The following is a 22262-nucleotide window of genomic DNA, read 5'->3' as shown; positions in this document are numbered from 1 at the left end:
CACACACACAAAGACAAGATGGAGTGGAAACTTAACAGGCAGCAATCATTAAATTATTAAATCATTAAATTCTGGCTCCATGCCAGGCACAGTGGCACATGCCTATAAACCCAGCTACTTGGGAGGCTGGAGGAGGAGGATCATGAGTTCCACATCAGGCTTGGCAACACAGTAAGATCCTGTCTCAACATTAAAAAAAAAAAAAAGGTCCCAAACTAAGTATTCCACAGCTTACACTGAAAAACAAACAAAATCCCAAAAGTGTATTTCTTTTCATATGTTCCCAAAAAAAATTCAACTAAAGAAAATAAACACGATTAGAGAGAAATTAGATCTCTCTAAAAGAAGCAGATCCTTGTTAGCCTAATACATGAGCTTCTCAAATTCCAAATGTGCTAGGAGTATGTCTTACCTTAGATACTGTTCTCAGAAAGAGTCTGTTCTGATTTTCTGCTGTTCCCATCTTTTCATTTTTGACTAAATCTTGTAGACTTAGATCATCATCATCATGAAAGTATCTGACCCTTACTTTTTCCTCATGCACTGAAACCTATGACAAAATGAACATAATTAATTTGATGAAAACATAAGTCTCTAAAGTATTTTAATGGATTATCTATAAATGCGATAATAAACCTAAAAATCTCACCATGTATCAAAATATGTCCTTTCTTGTTTATCCCTAGCCTACCTGCTCCCATGAGAATTGCAGAATTATACATTCTGCCTTCCCCTTTAACTCTCCTCTTTCCCAGGAATAACAAGCATTACACTATCTGATTTCTGTGTGGGAGTAAACAGCAAAATTATTCTATCCCTTCTCCTCTCTTCTCCTCCTTGTAGTTAAATTCCTCTCCACTGTGAAAGACTGCAGTTATCTAAAGATAGAAGAAATATATAAAAAAACAGAGGTTGGACTTAATGTTTGTATACCCTCCCAAAAATAAAAATCCCTATGTTGAAATCCCAGTGTGATGGTATTAGAAGGTGGGATCTCTGGGGAAGAAATTAGGTTATGCAGGTACAGTCCTCATGAATGGAATTAGTACTGCTATAAAAAGACATGACAGAGCTTGTTCTTTCTATGCTATGTGAAGATAAAATTAAAAAAACCACCATCTGCAATCCAGGAAGAACGTCATCACTAAACACTGAACCTGTCAGTGCCTTGATTTGGGCTTCCCAGTCTCCAGAACTGTAAGAAATAAATTTCTACTGTTTAAGTCACAATTCCATGATATTCTGCTACAGCAGCTGGAACTGATAGACAATCACTTCTGTTAAAACCTTTGTTCTATAAATAGCTTTATCAGAAACAAAGCTGATATTCTGATATCCCCATCTAATTCAGTCCTGGGTTTTCCTCTCAGTTGGTTCCAGATTCGGTTAGAGAATAGAAAATTCCTATTTATTTCCTCCTAAAGCAATTCTCCCCAATGCTGCTCTCACATTTTCACAGCAAATAAAACAGGCCTTCAACTTTTTAAGATCTTTGGAACCAGGGTCCCACTCTTTTTCCCAACATTGCTATTCTTTTCCTCATTAGCCTAAACCTCATATGTCATGACTTCATACTCCCTGGCTTCAAAAACTTAATATCTGGCCTTCCTGCCAGACTTCATTATACTCAAACTGCAAATCCAGTCTGGAATGAATGTGTCTGCCTTCTTTATACCTACATTGCTCAGTAGTATGAAACTCAAAAATGACTCTCAATGCCATGTGCGAATGTGCTTAGGGATTCCTAGTCAGTTCTAGTCACTTCATATATTTAAACCTTCACTATTCTCTCCACATCTCCTCTCCAACCCGATCTTCCCATTGCATTAGAAAAGGTATCGATTCCATTTCTATTTGTTGAAAGAATTAATTAGAATCTCTAGCAGCAGAGACACTCAATGGGCAAGTAACATTTGAAAGAAAAATTCTGAACAATTCTTTTGTGTACTTAATTATTATCTGTACGATCTCAAATTTAAAACAAAAATCTTAGAAAAACTGAATATGCTGCTTTCTTCATCTTAAGTGCCTCGAGGCAGTGCTAAAAACTAATTGGTTTATCTGGAGGATGGAAAATAAAATTAGGTGCATAAAGGCTCATAGCACCTACATAATTAAGACCATACTGTGTACGAATATCCCATCACCAGGTCACAAATTAGCTGTCTAACAAAGGTAACAAGTCTGGGAGACCAACGTTTTTCTAAGAATGGTTAGTATGCAAAAAGAAACTAAATACAACCTCAAAGAAATGTCCACTAAAATTAAAACTGCCTTAAACATTCAATGTTATAATTATTTGACAAAAACACATTTTGTAAATGGCAAAGAGATACAACTAAGAATAAAAGCAATAACATAATTTACTACTTTGTAACATTTGCATTGGACAGCAACATTTTCGAAAATATTTTGTAGTGTAATACCAAGAAAGCCCCAAAGGGAAAAAAGGGAATTCCAAGGACAAAAAGAATTCTAATAGGCAAAACATATGTGAAACACACCCTCTGTCTCTTCCCTCTTCCTGCTTTGGACTCTGGAAGTTCTTGTGGTGCATTCACAGGCCACACTCTCCCAGACTCATCAGTTCTAACAAGGATCACTTCCTGGTGGTCTTCAATCTATGGAGAGATTTAGAGATAACTTTCAAAATAATTGTAAACAATGTTGAATGCTTACATTTAACAATAAAAATACCTGGAAAAGAGTCTAGCTTCCACATAATATTGTAGATTAGCTTAAGTCTCCTGGATGTTCATTATTCACTACAATGTAAAACAATCCTAATCTTTTCAGAAAAACAGCAGAGAAAATACCCAAAGTTTATTTTATATTTGAAACAAAATGCAATTGGAGAAGCAAACAAAACAGCTTTCATCTGGACACTATTAAAACTGACAAAGTACAACAAGCCACCAGGCATTGTGAGGGAACAAACACATCACTCATGCAGTAGATGGAATGCTTAACAGATATTTCTTAAATTTAAAAAGTCTACTACAAACTGATAAGAAATAACGCAACTAAGTGACAAATTAAACTTGTTAAATTAGTAACAATAATGATACTCCACAATTCTTACCTATTATCAGCCTTCAAATGCTTTTCATTTCTCTGACTCTTCAGAAGAAATTATATCCCACAAACTTTAAAGACATAATCTTTCCCACAAAACTATAGCCAAAACCATGCCTGCCACAATATATTATAAACTTTATTCTATGATGAAAATGGAATTACTGGTGGGGTTCTAATAAAGAATCAATAAAGAATATTAGGGAATAAATTCTTTAAGAAACAACTGGAAACAAGACCAAGCAAATTATTCACATTTCAATTTTCTTCTCAAATCAGAATCAAATATAAAAATCAATTTCAATTCCATTTAATAGATATCTAGTTGCTAGGAAAAAAATACATTCCTATTATTGGTCACATAGGAGTTATTTTTTGCACTCAATACTAAATGGAGAGTAAAGATTAACACTATAATTAATATGTTAATAAAAAAAGAAAAGATTACAAATACTATTCTTCCTCAATGAATTAATTAGCATTAATTAATGGAATGTTGTATTTTAAAGAATCTCTACTTCTTGCTCACTTACCAAATAATACAGATGGGCAATGCATTCTAACTTTATCAACTGCTAAAGCTGGTCTCCCTAAGGACTTTCAAATTACCAAATCCAACAGATAATTATTAAATTATCATCTTCCTTGATTTGAAATCACTTGATTCTGTTTATTATATTCTCTAGTCTTTGGAACTCTAAGTCTGTCTTTACATCTTTGACTCATTCATTCTTCATTCATCAAATATTTTTAATGTGCCTACATTTCTTAAAGAAATATAGCCCCTGCCTTCAAATATGTAACCCCATATGAGAATTACCCTTTTCATGAATTATCAGTATATGAAAAGCAACCTTTGGTTTCTCCTCCATTATTATGTAAGAGATCAATATAACGCCAAGTATGGCCCACTAACCAGTATGAGTCATGAGTCAGAATTATCAGACATGAAATATCTGTTACAAATCCAAGATGAGGTAAACAAATAAACTGAGTGTTTATAAACTTTTACAGAAGTCCTATGGAGTAATCCTATGTGGATTCAATCTAAAAAAAAAAATGAGACTTGTAGTTCATGTTATTTCAATTTTATGTAATTCATTATATTGCACTTTATAAAACTTGCATATATAAGTATGTATACACAAAATCCTGATCCAACACCATATAAGAAACACTGTACTAAATAGTGGAATTAGGGCCAAGTACTTTAACATAGCATATAGGCCTTCAGTTTCTGACTTGTATGCTTCTTTTCTGGCTCCCTGTAATTTTTGTAAATTGACAGTACATTGTGCTTCATGGAACAAGCATCCCTTCTTTTTATGGAAACCAATGATGCAGTCAGTCAGTGCTCTGTTACTAAATAAATTTAGGCACATTCATATTGCTAGATCATAAGCTTTTCAAGAACTATTTATCTACCTATAATTTAATCTTTGTCATTTCTTTCAGGTCAAAGACTACACACTGCTTAATATTTGTGAGACTGGGCACAAAGTCAAACAGTGGGTACTCCATAAATGCTGGATAAACAGAATTGGCAAATTAGTGCCTCAAACACTAATTAATATACTGCCAAACCTATCCCACTTTCCCCCTTAGCTTAGCTGTCTCTCTCCAGCTATCTACTTTCTTTTCCACAGGCCTAACAATAACAAAAGACCTGAAGTTATCCCACTTTGGACATTTTAACCATCTACTTGGCATTAAAATCACAAAGAGAGATGAGAAGTTCATTCTACACAGAAAAATAGGCCAAAACATTTTCATCATCTACGTGATTTACTAACTTCTCTCCAAAGAAAGCAGGAACACTTTTTGACATAACTAGAAAGCATTTATAAAATCTTCCCATTTTCATAAGAATGCAACATGCTCCAAATTTTAAAATAATCCCCGGAAATCACCATTTGCTCTGCAGATCTTTTTATTTTGAAAACACCAAAACTGAGTGCTTTGTTACAAACATTTCATATAGGCATTTTTAGTAAATTTTAAAATGCTTTGGAACCATTAATTCATTCTCCATAAAATAGCCCTGTGATGGGCAGAAATCATGAATTCTTATTTTAAGGTGGAAAGGAGAAAACAAATCCCTGTTATGCATTACAAGATCAATTTGCTAACATAGCCAGTGATTATTTTCCCCTACACATACATATAATATTTGTGGGAAAATAAATAGTTCTCTCCCACAAAGTTTACTATCACTTTCACAGTAACAAGGAATTATACCTTTCAGCAAAACACACCTCACAGTCTAGTAATTCCAAATTTCTATTTAACCCAACAAATATTTAAAACTTAACTATGTTTCTCTGCAGGACAAAGACCAAGCTGCATACCACTTTATTCTAAGGACCTGGCACAGTGAAAAGTAACAGTGCGTACTTGATAAATGCTTGATAACTGGATTCACAAAACAGTGCTCATACAAATTAATTATACTATTGGGGCTACCCACCCTCCCTTCTACTTTCCTCTTCTATCCCTACTTTTCTACTTGTTCCTCAAACCTGCCAAAACAAAAATTACAGCAAGTTTTACCACTTTGGGTACCCAGGACAGAAATATTGAGGAGACCAGAAATATTAAGTTCCCAATTCACTACTATATTGATACCAAATATGGGCCTTAAGAATCTATGTCAGAGTCAGCAAACTATGGCCCACAGGCCAAATTCAGTCAGCTACCTGCATTTGTTCAGCTAAGAATTATGGTTGGGGGAAAAGCAAAATAATATATAATTTTAAGTATAAAATTAATTAAAATTCTACTTTTAGTGTGCATAAAGTTTTATTGGAACATAGCCACATGTACTCATTTATCTATTGTCTATGGCTGTTTTCATGCTACAACTGCAGTTGAACAGTTGTGAGTTATTATTTGACAGGCATTTTAGCACCACTTATACATAAGTAATTGACTAAAAAGAAAAGGAAAAATGTATTGCTCTGAGTCAACGTTGGTATTAAAAAGTCTAAATGTTTGAAAGTCTTTCCTAGCATTTTGGAAAGAAAGCAAAATTCTTTAATTAAGTTGTATTTTCTCACCAGGTTCATGAACTTCCTGAGGTCCACAATGGTGCTCCACAAGCTTGTTATCATTAAGACCATATGGCCTCTGCTGCAACTTTTATCTTTTACATTTTCAGTAAACAAGTGATTACTATTATTCTTTATATTTTCATGACTTTTGGGCAGTCTTTACTGTATCTCTAATTATATCCACAATCATATTACAAGAAAGCAGGTTGTTCACTACACTCTAAGGAAAAACACATCAGAACATGGGAATAGGAAAAAGCAAACATTTTCTGATCAAGATCCCCAAAGCACAGGAAACAAAAGTAAAAATAGATAAATAAGATTACATCAAACTAAAAGCTTCTGCACAGCAAAGGAAATAATCATCAGAGTGAAAAGACTGCTTACAGAATGGGGAAAAATACTTGCCACCTATTCATTTGACAAATCATTAATATCCAGAGTATATAAGAAACACCAAACACTCAAAAGCAAAGGAAGGAAAAAAAGAACAAATAACCCAATGAAAACATGGGCAATAGATCTAAACAGACATTTCTTAAAAGAAGACATATAAGTGGCAACAGACAAATGAAAAAATGTTCACCATTACTAATCATCAAGGAAATGAAAATAAAAACCACAATGTCATCTCATCCTACTAAGAATGGCTTATTAAGAAAAAAAGCTAAAGGTAGTAAGTGTTGAAAAGGACATGTAAAAAAAAAAAAAACTAAAAAAAAGAACCCTTGTCCACCACTGGTGGAGATTCCTCAAGAAACTAAAAATAGAACTACCATATTATCTAACAATAACACCAGCAGGTATATACCAAAGGAAATGAAACTGTATGTCAGAGACATCTGCACTCCCACGTTCATCTCGGTACTATTCACAACAGCCAAGTAACGGAAACAATCTAAGTGTCCACCAGTTGATGAGCGAATAAACAAAATGTGGCACACAGACACAATGGAATTCAACTTAGCCATTAAAAAATGAAATCCTGTAATTTGAAACAACATGGAAAGAAGTGGAAATCATTACATTAATTAAATAAGCCAAGCACCAACAGACAAGCACCACATGATCTCAATAACTCAGAACGTAAAAAAATCAATTCCGTCGAAGTTGAGAGTACAGTGGTAGTTACCAGGGCTCAGAGAGAGGAAAGTATGAGGAAAGGTTGATCAATGGATACTAAGGTACAGTTCCACAGGGTAAGAAATTCGGGATGTGCCATTGCTATCTATAGCAATTAAAAAGCTAGAAGAAAAGATTTTTGAATGCTTTCACCATAAAGAAATGATAAATGCCTGAGGAAATAGGTATGCTTAATGTAATTAAACACTGCATGATAGACACGTGTATCAAAACATCACAAGGCATTAATGTTTATTTTTATGTTTTATGTATCAGTTAAAAAACAATTTTCAGTTGAATTTTTTTCAAAAAGACAGACACTACTTTCTTCCTATAACATTTCCAACAAACAACCCATACAAGAAATAATTCCTTCCGGTTAAGCTATTCTAATGAATGGGGTTTTCTTTTCCCTGAAAGGGTAAAATTTCTAGCAGACATATTTCTAGATTTTTCTCCAAAAAGTCATTAAGTTTCTGTGTAGTAGTAAACAACTTCGTGCTTTCTTCTTATTTCTTAATAAAACTACTTTGAAAGCTAGATAAGTCAAGAGAATTCTGTCAGAACTTTTGGAAGAGGTCTGTTTTGCATATTACTGGGAGAGCTTGAAAAGGTGTGCAAGTGTCCCATCTCTGCAGAGAAGCTGAAAATACGTGTTTTTGGCCAAAGAATCTTTATAATAAAATCTTCCTATTTGAAGCTTCAAAGGGCTATACAGCTTCCAAAACAGGCAAACAGAAATTCTGTTTTGTATATTACTTTGAATATTCGCTACTAAATAATGAAGCCCACTGTTCAAAGCTAGGGAAAGCTAGAAATTTATTTTTTAAAAATTAGTACTATCAGAGTTGTGTACTCAAAGGATAAGATTTAGCCTCTCAGTTACACTATGATAGCCTTAAAACAGAAATGTCATTTGACAGATAAATGCTTCATTTTTTTTCCTTCTTTTCCAAGCAGCAAAATAGCTCAACAGTTGGCTACACAGATTCATCCAGACTTCACAGGAGTTCTCTCTATATGGCTCCTTTCTTGTCTCAGATACTTCAGTGTTTGATTTCACATTAGGCAAATGCATAGGGCAATGGAGAAAAAAATCACTTCAGATGAATACAGAAATGAAATCTTATGGGACATGGCAAATTTCAGCCAAAAGATGAGAATGTGGATAAGTTCATTTGACAGGGCCAGCGAAGCCTAAAATTACATAAGAAATGACACCTAACAAAATCTCAAGCTCAGGTCCAATCTTATTGGTTAGGATTCCACAGAGTGATCTTAAATCTCTAACCAGTGTTTGAAACCCATAAGTAAAAAAGGTATATAAAAGTAGTAACAGTTTAAAAATTTAAGAGAATTAAATTAATTAACCAGATAATTGATATTGAGAAATTTTAATGTTGTATTTCTCAATATAATTGAGTGATTTACTTAATCTATCAATGATATTTAAAGATTAAGGAAAAGGTTATGTGACTCAAAATTCAATACATATATCAATTAAACACAAATAACTAAGCTATTCCCACCATTTTGTACTTCTTCAGAAATTTTTTTTTTTAAAAACGATTCATCAAAAAACAATGAATAAAATGAATACTTAAACCCAACTCTCCAGGACAGCTTTGACTATCCTTCAGCATCAAAGAGGTAACATGGAAACATAAGTACTTTCATGGGTTTAAATTTTTGCCCTCAACTTAGTAGTTTTACATCTGGATGATTTATTTAACGTTCTGTGCCTCTCTTGGTCTCCAGATCTACAAATCTGTGATAATGGCAGAAAGCTGAATGTGTTAATGCATCTAACCTCTCAACACTGCACTGCATCCAACTCAAAACTTCAACTTCTTCCATCTACACTTATGCCCAAGATGCTTTTCATCAGGACCATGTATTTAAATACCACGCATGTGCTAAGAACTCCTAAATTTCTATCTCCAGCCCGCTTCTCCCAACCACATCTAACTGCCTACTTGACATCTCAACTTGTTCCTCACCTCCAAGGCATCCAAACTCAATACATGCAGACCTCTATGTTGAACAGAAAACCTCCACTTTCTTTCATCTGCTACTCAATTAATGGCCACCCTATTCTTTTGCCTCTTCAAGCTAAAGACACTGGAGTGTGCTTTGCACCTATCTTTATCTCATTACCCATCTACCACCACCCCCCACTTAAACCACCATAAAATCCAGCTCTCCTTTCAAAATACATACAGGAAATACTTGTATGTGTAAAAATGTGATCATTTCTAGCCATCTTAATTAAAGCCACAATCACTTCTTACCTGTATTATTACAAAACCCTACCTAGACTCCAGCTTCTGCCTTTATTCTCCTTCTATCTGATCTTAATGAAGAGGCCAGGATCATCCTATCACAGTATAATTTCTGAACTAAACATAGTGAATCATGCCTGTAATCCCAGCTACTTAGGACACAGAGATTGACAGGATCATGGTTTAAGGCCAACCCAGGCAAAAAATTAGTGAGACCTCCATCTCAATCTATAAACTAAGCATAATGGTACACATCTGTGATCCCAGCTATTCAAGAGGTCACAGGGAGAAGGACCATGGTCTGAGGCCATTCCCAGGCAAAAATGCAAGACTTTATCTATTAAATATCCAAAGGTAAAAAGGGCAAGGATCATGGTTCAAGTGTTCAAATGCCTGCCTAGTGAAACAAAGTATGTTCTTCTGCTCAAAACCCCATAACAGTTTCTCATTTCAGTCAAAATAAAAGCCTACTTCCTTATTAAATGACTTTGAAAGTTTAACATGATCTGGTCTCCCCTAGTCTCTTATCAGGGTCCCCTAACACCTCTCTCTCATTCATTCCACCAGAGCAACCTGGCTTCCATGCTGTTCTTCCTACCAGACATGTTCCCACTCTTTGAGCCTTAACTTCTCTGTCCACTATGCCTGGAATGCTCTTTACTCAGATAGAGATGCACTTCTTTGCTTACTTAGAAGTCTCTGCAGTGATATCGCTGTTCAATGAGAATCAGCCTTTGTGCCCAAGTCACTCAAATCCCCACTACCCTGCCATGGAATGTATAACTTTCTAATATGCTGTATAATTTATTTAGTTATTATTTTAGCATTTTATTATCTCTCCATCCCCACCCAAATGAAAGTTCCATACAGGTGAATGTTTTTAATCTGTTTTGCTCAGTAATAAGTAGATGAACTAAACATAGAGCAAAATAATTTGTCTCATAAGAAATGGATTATCTAATTCAAGTCTCCCATTTGAAGCAAAAGAACTAAGGTTCATTTGGTTTACATAAGGTAAAGCAGCAGAGCCCAGAATAAACCAGTTTTCCTTGTTCCCAGGCTTAGGCTTTTTACTATCAGGAAACATTGGTGAAATATAAGAGATACATATGAAAATAAATTTTAAAAATAAGCAAACAAGTATATATACCCTAAATCACAGACACATCTATTAAAATACTGCTAATGCAAAGTAATATTGCACAAGCTAATTTATGCTTGAAAAAGTAATAAACTTTTATTACTTACCTCTACCCCTGATTTTTTTGATGATATCTGTGTTGCAGTTTCTTTGAATTTATTTGCCTTCTCAAGTTGGGCCTTGAGCTTTTCAGCTAATTCCTTAAAAAATAAAAATGTCTTTTAATTCTTGGTAACAGAGTATTCCAAATTTGTATGACAGAAAGGAAAATAGCATAACACAGCCCATGTAGCCACCAGCTAACTTCAATTACATTTTGATGAACTTATCTCACTTACCAGCTTCTCAAATACCCATAGCATTTGTTTATGATCTGGAGGTAATAATTTCAAGGACTGTATTCTGAGGGAGCCAGGAATGACATTTTTATAATTCCTTAGATTTAATAAACTTCTAGTACTTAAAACTGCATTTATTTATTATAAGGAAACCATCACAAAATTGAAAATATTACTTTCTTTATTGTTAAGTAATTTTGATAAAATTTCTGAATATATTTCATTTATACTCTAGGAAATCTACAGGAATTTATATAAAACTGACATTAATCAACAAACCACAAAGTAAAAAAGAAAATAAATAGATTTATGTGACAAAGAACAGCATGCTCCACTACAATGGTTCCACGAACAAAGAAACACATGTCTTAAAAGTTAACCTCCTACTAGGCATCCTCTCTTTCATGCTTTTAACTAATTCCTCTACTTTCATAACTTAAACTAATCTCTTATTAATTTCTGGACTGAGTTAAGTCCACTGTTACCCAAGACCATATTCAAAGAGAAAGATGAGCATATGCAAGATATGCCTTTTACCAGACATACAAACTAGTAAAAACAAAAACATCTTGTCTGGCTACCTTTTGTTCTACTAAAGAATTCTGCACCGATAGCACACCAAAACAGAAAGCTACTTAAAGATCACTTATATCTGAGTCTGACATGAATCCATACATATGACGGTAAGTGAATCAACTGTGTCAGGACATAGAAAGCTATCCGGCTTTGCTGTTCTGCAATATAACATGAGCTGATATAACAGGCATTGTGATAATAGAATGAATAAATGAATGAATGAATGAAGCAGTTCTTACCAAGTCAGTCCCATTTAAATATATTATTTAGAAGACAGTAAGTACTGTTTCTAGAAATGTTTGAAAATTTCTTTAAGGAATTAATTAGCAAGTTATTTTCAAAGTATGCCGTATCTACACTACTGAGGACCTTCAAAAATTACTTGTACAAGTTAAATATTTAAGAGTCTTACCATATTCCCCATCATCTCTGCCTTGATAATCTTGGCTCCCAACTTATTCTTTTCATCAACACTCAGTATGTGCAGGGATTCACCCTCTCGACTGCAGAAGAACAGGACAGCGTGTGAAATACAGACGCAAGTAACATCAATCTCAGACATTATCTTAACTGACCTCAGCAAAACAGTCAGCACCAATAGGGAAACATGACTCTAACACGTAAAAATTAGATTCAATGTTCCACCATAAATCAACACATCGAGGTTCTCTGTTACAAAGCCATGATGGCTTACCGCAGTTTTAACAACTGATCAAAGTTCCAGTAACAATGAAACAAATAATATTAAAAAAAACTGTCCTTCATTATTCAATAGTTACATACTAAAAAAAGAAAATAACAACAAAAAAGCAAAAACTAGGGTCAGGCCAAACAATTCTACACATTTTGGAAAACTTTTCTCATTCAATGTGATAAACTATCGATAATCTATGAAACTATAATCTTAAAACAGTACATTTAACTGCATTCAAAGAATAAAGGCAATGATCATGTGTTCTTTTTGCAAAGTCAGTCCAGAATTAATCAGACACAGAAACTAAATTAAAACTGAGATCACATGCCAAACCCCTAACATAAAAGCCTCACGTAAGAGAAATTTCCAGTCAAGGTTAGATTCACTCAGGTTACTGCCTTAAAAAAGATTCAAGGCAAAAAAAACAGGGAGAGTGAACCCAGTAAGATTCTGATGGACTCCTGAGTGAATGAGAAATAACTAACAGTGCAAGAATTTCAAGGCAGTTACAGTGCATTGGAAAGAGTACCAGAGGGAAGAAAAAGCAACACAGTGAGAGAAACCCAGAGAATTCCATGTAATGATTCAGCAAGAAAATACCTGTAGGCAGAGAAACAACTATCCCAAAGTTTTAAAGCAATAACATCTGATACTAGCTGGTCCCACTAGCTAGAATAAGAAACCTCATAATTCAGAAAATATTGGGTAGACTATAAAGGGCCCTACTTCACTAGAGGAAACTAATAAGCCACAGACTAAATGCTGCTCTGGACCCAACTAACAAATGTTAAAATCAAGAGTCAAAAGGTCACCACTACTGATGAATGGATTAAGAAAATGTAGTATTTATACACAATAGAATTTTACTCAGCCACAAAGAAGAATGAAATTTTGTCATTCGCAAGTAAATGGATGGAACTGGAGAACATCATCTTAAGTAAAGTTAGCCAGGCCAAAAGTCACATGTTCTCCCTCATATGCAGATTATAGACCTAAAACAAATACAGCAATATCATGGGACATGGGTCACACAAAGGGGAGGCTGCACACAGGAGAGACAGGACAAGGGAAGGAAACCAAAAACTTGAATGTAGTTGATGTGCTCACTGTACAGGAATGAATAAAGAAATTTTAAACTGGTGGGGGCCACCATGAGAAGTGGACTAGGAGGAAGAGGACTAGAAGAGGTGACCAACTGGGCTTGTAAAACATATATGCATGGAAACAACACAAGGAAACTCCCAGAAACACCTTGTTTCTCTTTTTTTGTCTTTTATGTTTTTTCTTCTACAAAATCAGAGAACAGGAGGGAGGAACAGGTTCTGCACCCCACCCGATGGGGGGTTGGCACCGGTGGGAGGGGGTCAGTAGCAGGGAAAGGGGTAGAAGGGTGAATATGGTGCACATAATATATACACATGTATGTAAATGCAAAAATGATACCTGTTAAAACTGTTCCAGGGATCAGGGGAGAGAGGAAGAAAGAGAGCAATGGAGGAAGTGAATTCAAGTATGATATATTTGATATACTGTAAGAACCTTTGTAAATGCTACAATGTACTCCCACCCAGAACAATTTAAAAAAATAAAATGAAATAAAACAAAAATCACCACCAAAAAAAAAAAAGAGTCAAAAGGTCAAATGGGGCTTGAGTATGGCTCAAGTGGTAGAGCCCCTGCTTAGCAAGTCCAAGGCTCTGAGTACTACCAAAAAGATTTTTGGACAATAAAAAGCTGAAAGAATTTTAAAGAAAAGCCTTCAGGCAGAAGAAAAAAATAAAAGCAAGTAAGAACCCACATCAAGGAAGAACACCTAAAATGACTACAGGGCAAATATGTAAGACATTTTGCTTACTGCATAAATCTCTTTGAGATAACTATTTAAACACAAGTAATAATACATTTGGAGTTCATAGCAATTGTATGTAAAATATATGACAACATTAACAGAAAGGAGGAGAAATACATATAAAGTATGGTAAAGTTCTTACATCACACAGGAGTGACATCATATCACTTGAAGGTAGATGGTAAGTTAAAGATATATTACTATCAAAGCTAAAGCTACATTAAAAAATTACAACAACAAAGGAAATGAAATGGTATCATAAAAATATCCAATCCACAAAAAGAATGAAAAAAGGAAAAAGAAAAGAGACAGTTGGGACAAGATTTGAACCTAATTATAGGCTGAGCATCCTTAATCAAAAATTCTGAAATCCAAAATCTGAAACATTTTTAGCATCAACATGTTGCCATACGTAGACATCATGTGAAGATTGCACCCAAAATGCAGGCATACATTTAAGCCAGATGTTGGTAGCTCACGCCTGTAATCCTAGCTACATGGAAGGCAGAGATCAGGAGGATCATAATTCAAGGTCAGCCTGGGCAAATAATTTGAGAGAGCCTATCACCAAACTAATACTCAACACATACACAAAAAAGGGCTGGGAGCATTGGCTCAAGTGGTAGATTGCCAACTTAGCAAGCGTGAAGCCCTGAGTTCAAACCGGTTTGCCCCAAAAAATAAATAAATAAATAAATATATATGTATATGTATATATATATATACACATATACATATTTATTAGAACTCAGGTTCTAAGCATTTTGGTTAAGGAACATGTGTACATCAATAATATCAATACACATAAATGGTCTGTATTAAAAGATAGAAATTATTAGATAGATAAAAAAGAAAAATTCAGCTAGATCCAATCCTCCAACTGTTCCAAACAAAACAGCATACCTGAAAATAAACAATGAGTGAAGAACGAAGGCAAAGGGAAATATCGGAATATTTTGAATGGAACAAAAATGTAAATACAACGCATCAGAATTTCTGGGATGTGACTAAAGCATTCTTTCTGGGAAAAAAATTATAGTACTTCTAATCTCAGAAAAAGAGAAAAATTTCAGGTCATACCTTAAGAAAAAAAGAGCAAATTAAACAGAAAGTAAGGACAATATAAGAAACAATAAAAATTAAAGCTAAAATAAATGAAATTGAATTTTCAATGAAACCCAAGATTGCTTTTTTTAAGATAATCAATAAAACAGATAAACCTCCAGACTGAGAAATGAGGAAAATGAAGATACAATTCTTAAAAAGAAGTGAGATGGTTAGCACCACTATGCATTCTACAACACTTTACAAAAACATAAGCATATGATAAGTAAGCACTTGAGGAGATGTTGAACATCAGCTGAGGGATCACAAATTAAGACCATGGTATATCACTACACAGTGCTACAGCTACAACATAGTTGTCTTGAATTCCTAGATTTTATCACACTTCATTGAAATTTTTTAAATTTTTTATTCATTTATTCACATGTGCATACATTGTTTGAGCCATTCCTCCCCCCTGCCCTCCACCCCTTCCCTCTCTCTCCCATCCACCCTCCGTGCTTCCAGGCAGAACCTGTTCTGCCCTTATCTCTAATTTTGTTGAAGAGAAGACATAAGCAATAAGAAGAAAGACAAAGCATTTCTGCTAGTTGAGGTAAGAATAGCTATATAGATTCCTAGCATTGCTTCCATGTACAAATGTGTTACAACCTAATCAGGTTTTCAACATACTTTTAGAGCAAGAAATAGCAAAAATACATAAGCAACCTCCACATCAAAAATTGACCTCATAACAATGTATGGAAATTTGTTTAAAAAGTGAATTCTTTTGCCATAAAAAAAGAAATCTTCTTAACAGATAACATTTGAGTTTTGTTTTGGTTTTTTTGTTTTATTTTGGTTTTGGTGGTGCTGACGTTTGAACTCAGGGCCTCATGTTTGCTGGGCAGGCACTCTACCACTTACGCCACTCTGCGTCCCATTTGAGGTTTTTTTGGGAGAAGGGATTGTTTTATTGTTTTTTAAGCTACATTGTCTGTGCTGCAAAAACCATTTTGTCTCATAACTGGTGAACCTGAAAGGCAAGACTGGTGCTTAGACTAAGAAATCTGAATTGTTTCACATAAAGCACCATTAGAAAGTAACACATCTTTCTTCCCCTTATATTCTTTCAGTCTGTATTTTAAAAAGCAATTAAAACAAACAGTGTGGGTACTGCATTTGTGTGATCAGAAGAAAATTACAACTTTTTATATGCCTCTTATGGGCTGAGTTATTGCTTGTATCATTAGTTGTACTTTTTTGTAGGGAAAATTTTTTTCAGTAATTTTTTTCAAATTAAATTCTGAGGTATACGACATTTTTATTATATTATAAATGTTATTTATTTGAATTTCAGGAAACTCAAATATAGTACTATAAAATTTTACTACCTAAGCAACACAACTTTTCTCAATTTATATTATTTCTCATGAAACTTCTTGTCCAAAATTGTCTGCTCTGAAAATCTATTGTTCAGGTCCACTAGGTAGAAGTTATAGAGATTAGAGAAATTTTTGCATGTGTGTATAATACAAAATAAAACAACCACAGTTCATACACCTTCCAAACAGAATCAGTTCAGTTACGTCCCATGAATTCTGCTTGCTCCAGGGTCTGCCTCTAAAACTCTTTTTTCCTAAGTGAGAAATGTCTTGGTTGCTTTTCCTTTCAGCCCTTTCTGCCTTTCTTCATTTTCCAAGTACTTCACCAACTTAGTTATGTCTACTTAATCTACTTTTTATTTCAACACTAGCCAGCTAAGAAAATAAATGACTAAGGGAAGTAAAAATTGATAAAGAGGTGGTTTCCCTAGTATTTCTCCAAATTTTTCCATGTTATTCCAGTAGATGCTTACTATAATCCAGATACAGGACAATTCTCCAGATTTCCTACCAAGTTCAGTCATTCAAAAAGTAAGTCATCTTGAAACCAAGCTTACATTTGGTAAAATCAGAAGAAACTGATCCTGTATCAAATCATCTCCTTCTTTTGAGATTTTAGAAACATTAATATAAACCACTGTACTAAGTGTCAACATGGAAATAAAACTCATGCCTACTGTAGGCATAGGTAAAAGTTAAAGTACACACACCTAAAAACAACTAATGAAATTCTGGGCTTCTGATGCAAGCTTTTCATAAGGCACTGAAAGTCATGTCTTTATAATGTAGTTATTTCTTCCTTGTAAGAAATGGGAAGTGCCCTTAGTATTCTAAGAAAAGGAGTTTTTAATTTTTTTAATTGTACAATTAAAAAATTGTACAATTTCTCTCTCTCTCTCTCTCTCTCACATACACACATACACACACAAACACACACACACCTCACTGGCTGAAAACTTTTCACGAAGAAGTAATTAAATACTGCAATTATTCTTCTCTGCTAGCAGTATTCACAGACTGCTCTTTAATTATTCTGTCCTTACCACATATTCTCATATTTTCTTCCCTGCCTCAGGATCTTATGATTCTACTCAAAGTCTTGAAAACCTGGTTTTCTTCTCTTGCCCTTCTGAGTTGTAACACCAGCTCTGCCAAGAATGACTCCAAGGGTTAGAACATTATACTAAATGGGTTAGCTGCTTATTAAATTCATCAAATCTAAATTAATCTAAACATTAGGTTTTTCCATACTAAGTACTACTCTAGATTTCAAACTTCTGAAAGTATTTAGGTAATATATTTTCCAACAAAAGAAAATACTGTATAAACACATTTCATTTCAAAGCATAATAAGCTTAAAGTTCTAAATCACCTGGGCCACTACTGGAGGATATTTTTCTGCTATTTAAGATACTCATGGGGCCCAAAATAAATAATAGAAAAAAATGACAAAGATGATCATATTTTTTAAGTTAAAGAATGGATGGAAATAGGAAAAAGGAAGACCTACAAATAATGTTTTAAAACTACTTGCATTGCATGATTTAAAGACAGTTCTTGCAAGTAAAAACAAAACAATTCAAAAAGTAGACAAAACATGACGAGTTAACTAAAAATACACGACAAGAAAGTATGGCTAACTTCACCCATACTTGAAATGCAAATCAAGGAAAAATTCTGTTTCTCAACTATGTATGTCTGGCGAAGATTTTTTAAAATTCAGTAATATATTACCGGCAAAGAAATAAGGGGAAAATCACTATCATGAATGACTGTAAAAGTCTAAAGTAGTTAATACAACAAAATATTATAGAAAAAGTAAAATGTACATATGCTTTGACCTAAAAATTCTACTCCCTGGAAGTTATTTTACAGGTGCATTTAAACAGTGTACAAAGATAACAAAATTTCACTGCAGCACTGTAAGAGTAACAAACTAGAAATAGTCTAAACATCTTTTAACAAAAGACTGGTGAAAAATATTATGTTACTCCTAGGTTCTAAAACATTAATAGTCTTTAAAATGAAAAAAGAAGATAACTACTGGCTAATATGAAAAGATTTTAAGAGCTATTGATTGAAAAAAACAAGGTACAGAATAGCATATGCACCGTATATAGGTATGTATACTATCTATACTATTTAAATTCTATATACATACATCTATTACTTACATGATTATAAATGGCTTAATGTTTTTATAAAAATATTTTAAAATAGCAAGAAAGGTAAACACATACAAATGATACATATAGAAATATAACCAATTCAACTAATTTCTAAACATTATCATTCATATTGAACCAAGATATCAGTTATTAAAACTTTTCCAGTCTAGTAAGCCGATCTAAGCATGATATAGCCTGATATCCATCCTTTTTTCAACAAACTACAAATATTTCCTAGTCCTCAAGTGAAAGTGCTTTATTTTTTACAGCTTATGTATCTTTTCTCCACCTCTAATTGGTCAATTTTTCTCATACTAAGTAACTTTCACTGAGGTTCCCAATAACTTTTCCAAAATTAATGGATAAAAGAAAGGGTTTTTTTTTTTTTTAAACTGATCCATGGTTCTCCCTTTAACCTTATTTGATAAGCAAGCTAACTGGGCATCAGAAGACATGACTCTAAGCTGTGCAAATAACTGAATAGTAATAATAACAAGAGCAACAATAAGTAAGATTTTTAGAGCACTTATTTTGTACCAGATACTGTGCTCTTTTCCTATTTATTAACTCATACAACAATCCTAAAACTAGTTCATATTAGTAACCTTATTTAAGATAAGGAAACCAAAGTACATTAAGGTCAGATGTTAATCTCTTGTAAATGGTCATAGACCCAGAGAATGACTAAGTATTAGTACAGAGTTGCCAAATAAAATGCACGACACCCAGTTTATTTGAATTTCAGGTAAACACAATTTTTTTTTATCAAATGTAGGTCCAAATGCTGCAAGAGAATCATAATTTCTATTTACTAAATCTGGAAACACTAGTTATATATTATGCAAGTTATAACCTCAGTTCCGTCAATTTCTGCATCTGCAATATCACACTATGATTTCTTCTGGTTCTAAAATAAGTTCTGTGGTTTGGGGGGGTTTTCCCTAGCTCTCAAGTTCATTGGCTCTAAAACTCCCTAGAATTACTTAATTCAACATATCTCATGATAATGTTTAGATAAATTAACAACTTCTAACAATACTTCAGAGAATGAATCTTTTAGGTATTCTTTAAGGTACTACACCTTGGTCTCTTGCTTAGCACCACTCTATAAACTCAAATATATTTTTCTTTCAAATATATGTAGATGATATCCAGATTTTAGTTTCCTTCTCCAGCCAGTAATGGGATGGAAAACCTCAAATCTCTAACATCAAAATTAACAAAGCTAACAAAGGATCCCGTCCAAAGGGGAAAGAAAAGCAAAATGGTTCAGTGAGCACCTATACTATAGTATGTCCTTCAGAAGCTTACAATTTAAAGAAGGTATACAAATATGACATAATTAGACAACCAAATAGAATACAAACAGGCTGTGCTTTGCATATTATGCTTAGCTGCAGTTACAAAAATCAGGACCTCTACAGTGCCCAAGTGCTAAGCCAACCCAAACAATATCAGTAAATAAGATCATCCCATTAGCAACTGGGGACTTGAAACAGTCTTCCACCCCAAGGTACCTAGAGTGAAGCCCTAGCAATTACACATGTGTACCACCATAGACGTTATCTAACCCCTGCCATAGCTATTCAGTGAATACAACTGGATGTCTCCTTCAGTTTCCTGGGAGGAAAGCCCTGACCTGAAACTACAGCCACTTGACTAGGACTCATCCCTTCATCCTGACTTTGCCATATCGCTCCTACTGAAAGTTACACTGTGCTTATAACCTACTGCGTCAGATGGAATCATTAACAAAAACAATTTGCCAGACTCATCACCCCAAACCACAATACTATAACGACTGCTAACTACCACTGATTTCTATCATCTCATAAAACCTATTCCCTTAGTGTATTCACTCATTTGGTAATGATTGTTCAAATGTAAGTTTATCATTGTTTTTTGAGCACATTTTTTATTTCTGTTTTCAACAGGAAACAGCCATACTGCCCTACATAAATACAACATACATAAAAATAATAAAACCAGTAAGTGCTATTTTTCTAGTTATTATACATACAACCACTATCCTACCTGTATTTCACTTTTAACAGCCTAAAATCATCTTTGAAATCTATCAATTGCCCCAAGTAGATTATTTTCTTCTGCAAAACAACCCCATAATTCACATTTTCCTCCACTGGGTCTGCAGCCTATCTTTGTCACTTCATATTTGGGCTATGACAGGAAATTTTCCTTCCAGTCTCCTACACTCCTGTAGACCTGCAGTATTTACAGTTATTGTACTTAACAACGGGGTAATTTCCTTAGAAGTAATACAGCATTGTTAGCAAAATCTCCCAAAATATCTCCTTCAGGACATCCACTTCAAAGATTCACTCATTCAGCTTTTTAAATTGCAAAACAGCAACAAAGTCTGAACAAATAAAGCTAGTGAATTTTTGGCCTCATCTTAAATAAAATTGTTAAATAAAATGCAATCCATAAAACAAAAGGACCATATTGTTAAATCTGCATATCTTATCATGTACTTCAATTTTAAGAAGAGACAATACTCATATCAAATTAACAACTAATGTTATAAAGAACAAACCAGGGTTGTTGTTGTTGCTGTTGTTGTTGTTTAACACTTTTTCATTTATCAGCTTAACAAACAAATGACATCTGGTGTATATCTGTAATCCCGGCATACAGGAGGCTGAGGCAGGAGGACTGTTAAATCTGAGCTGTAGGAAGACACTATCTTAAAAAAAAAGGAAAATGATAAAATACCCAGCAAATGTGGACTCTGTGTCCTGCAAATGTTGTCTTCGTGGCAGGTCATCTCTCAAGCTCTCAGCCTGTACATTTTCTCTCACATTTCCTGGAATGTGTCGATAGTCAATGCTGCTGCTGACTTCCAGTGACTTTTGATCTGAACATTTCTTGCCTCCTTCTTGCCCATCAGATCGATGCCATGAGGTTAAACTTTTTTCACTGTTCTCTGCGGGTTTTTGAAAACCACAGTGCAAAGAACCCTGAGCTACTAATGCTGAAGATGAACTAGATGGCTCACAATTTCTGCCCTTACTATGAAATGACTGTTCTTCATCAGAGGGTCTTAAGAACTTTGGTCTTGAGTTTCCAGAAGAGAACTCCTGATTTTGTCTTAGATTGGATTCTCTTCTACATGTTTCTAAAGACCCAGATCTCTTATCTTTTTCATCACCACTAAACTTATCTTTCTTATTCCTACTTGCGGTATCTGTTGTACTACATCTATCCCTTGAACTTTTATATTTTACTAAATCTGACTTTCTACTTTCTTGACTGCTTTGTGCATTATCTGAATACGCTGGTTTCCTCCACCGTTCTCGTCTGCAATCTTCTTTCTTGAATGCAATTTTTTCAGCTTCATCTAATTTTGACTGAAATATTTCCATTGACTACAAAGGAGAAAAACAATATGTCTAAAATTAAGAAAGGCTCAGTGACTTGCCTCCCACACATCATTGTGCCATGACCAACTACCAAGTGGTACACTAAAACTACCCCCCCCCCAGGTAGAGAGGGACCCATACAGTAATCCTACATCAAA

At 34.2% G+C, this 22262-nt stretch overlaps 1 protein-coding gene across 2 annotated transcripts in view; it reads right to left on the bottom strand.

Moving 5' to 3' along the window:
- The window catches only part of Cwf19l2 (CWF19 like cell cycle control factor 2), a 70927-nt gene that overhangs the window by 27509 nt on the left and 21156 nt on the right, over positions 1–22262 (bottom strand). For both annotated transcript variants that reach the window (XM_074066805.1, XM_020185356.2), the window contains exons 8-12: positions 21458–22110; positions 11997–12087; positions 10778–10870; positions 2505–2621; positions 413–550 (exon numbers count right to left, since the gene is read on the bottom strand). In XM_074066805.1, the coding sequence (XP_073922906.1) occupies positions 413–550; positions 2505–2621; positions 10778–10870; positions 11997–12087; positions 21458–22110 (1092 nt within the window). The remainder of the gene's footprint in view (positions 1–412; positions 551–2504; positions 2622–10777; positions 10871–11996; positions 12088–21457; positions 22111–22262) is intronic.

This window comes from Castor canadensis, chromosome 2, assembly GCF_047511655.1.
Source record: "Castor canadensis chromosome 2, mCasCan1.hap1v2, whole genome shotgun sequence".
In the NCBI taxonomy this organism is placed as follows: domain Eukaryota; kingdom Metazoa; phylum Chordata; class Mammalia; order Rodentia; family Castoridae; genus Castor; species Castor canadensis.
The sequence above is the reverse complement of the archived record's forward strand: the minus strand, read 5'-3'. Positions and strand labels throughout refer to the sequence as shown.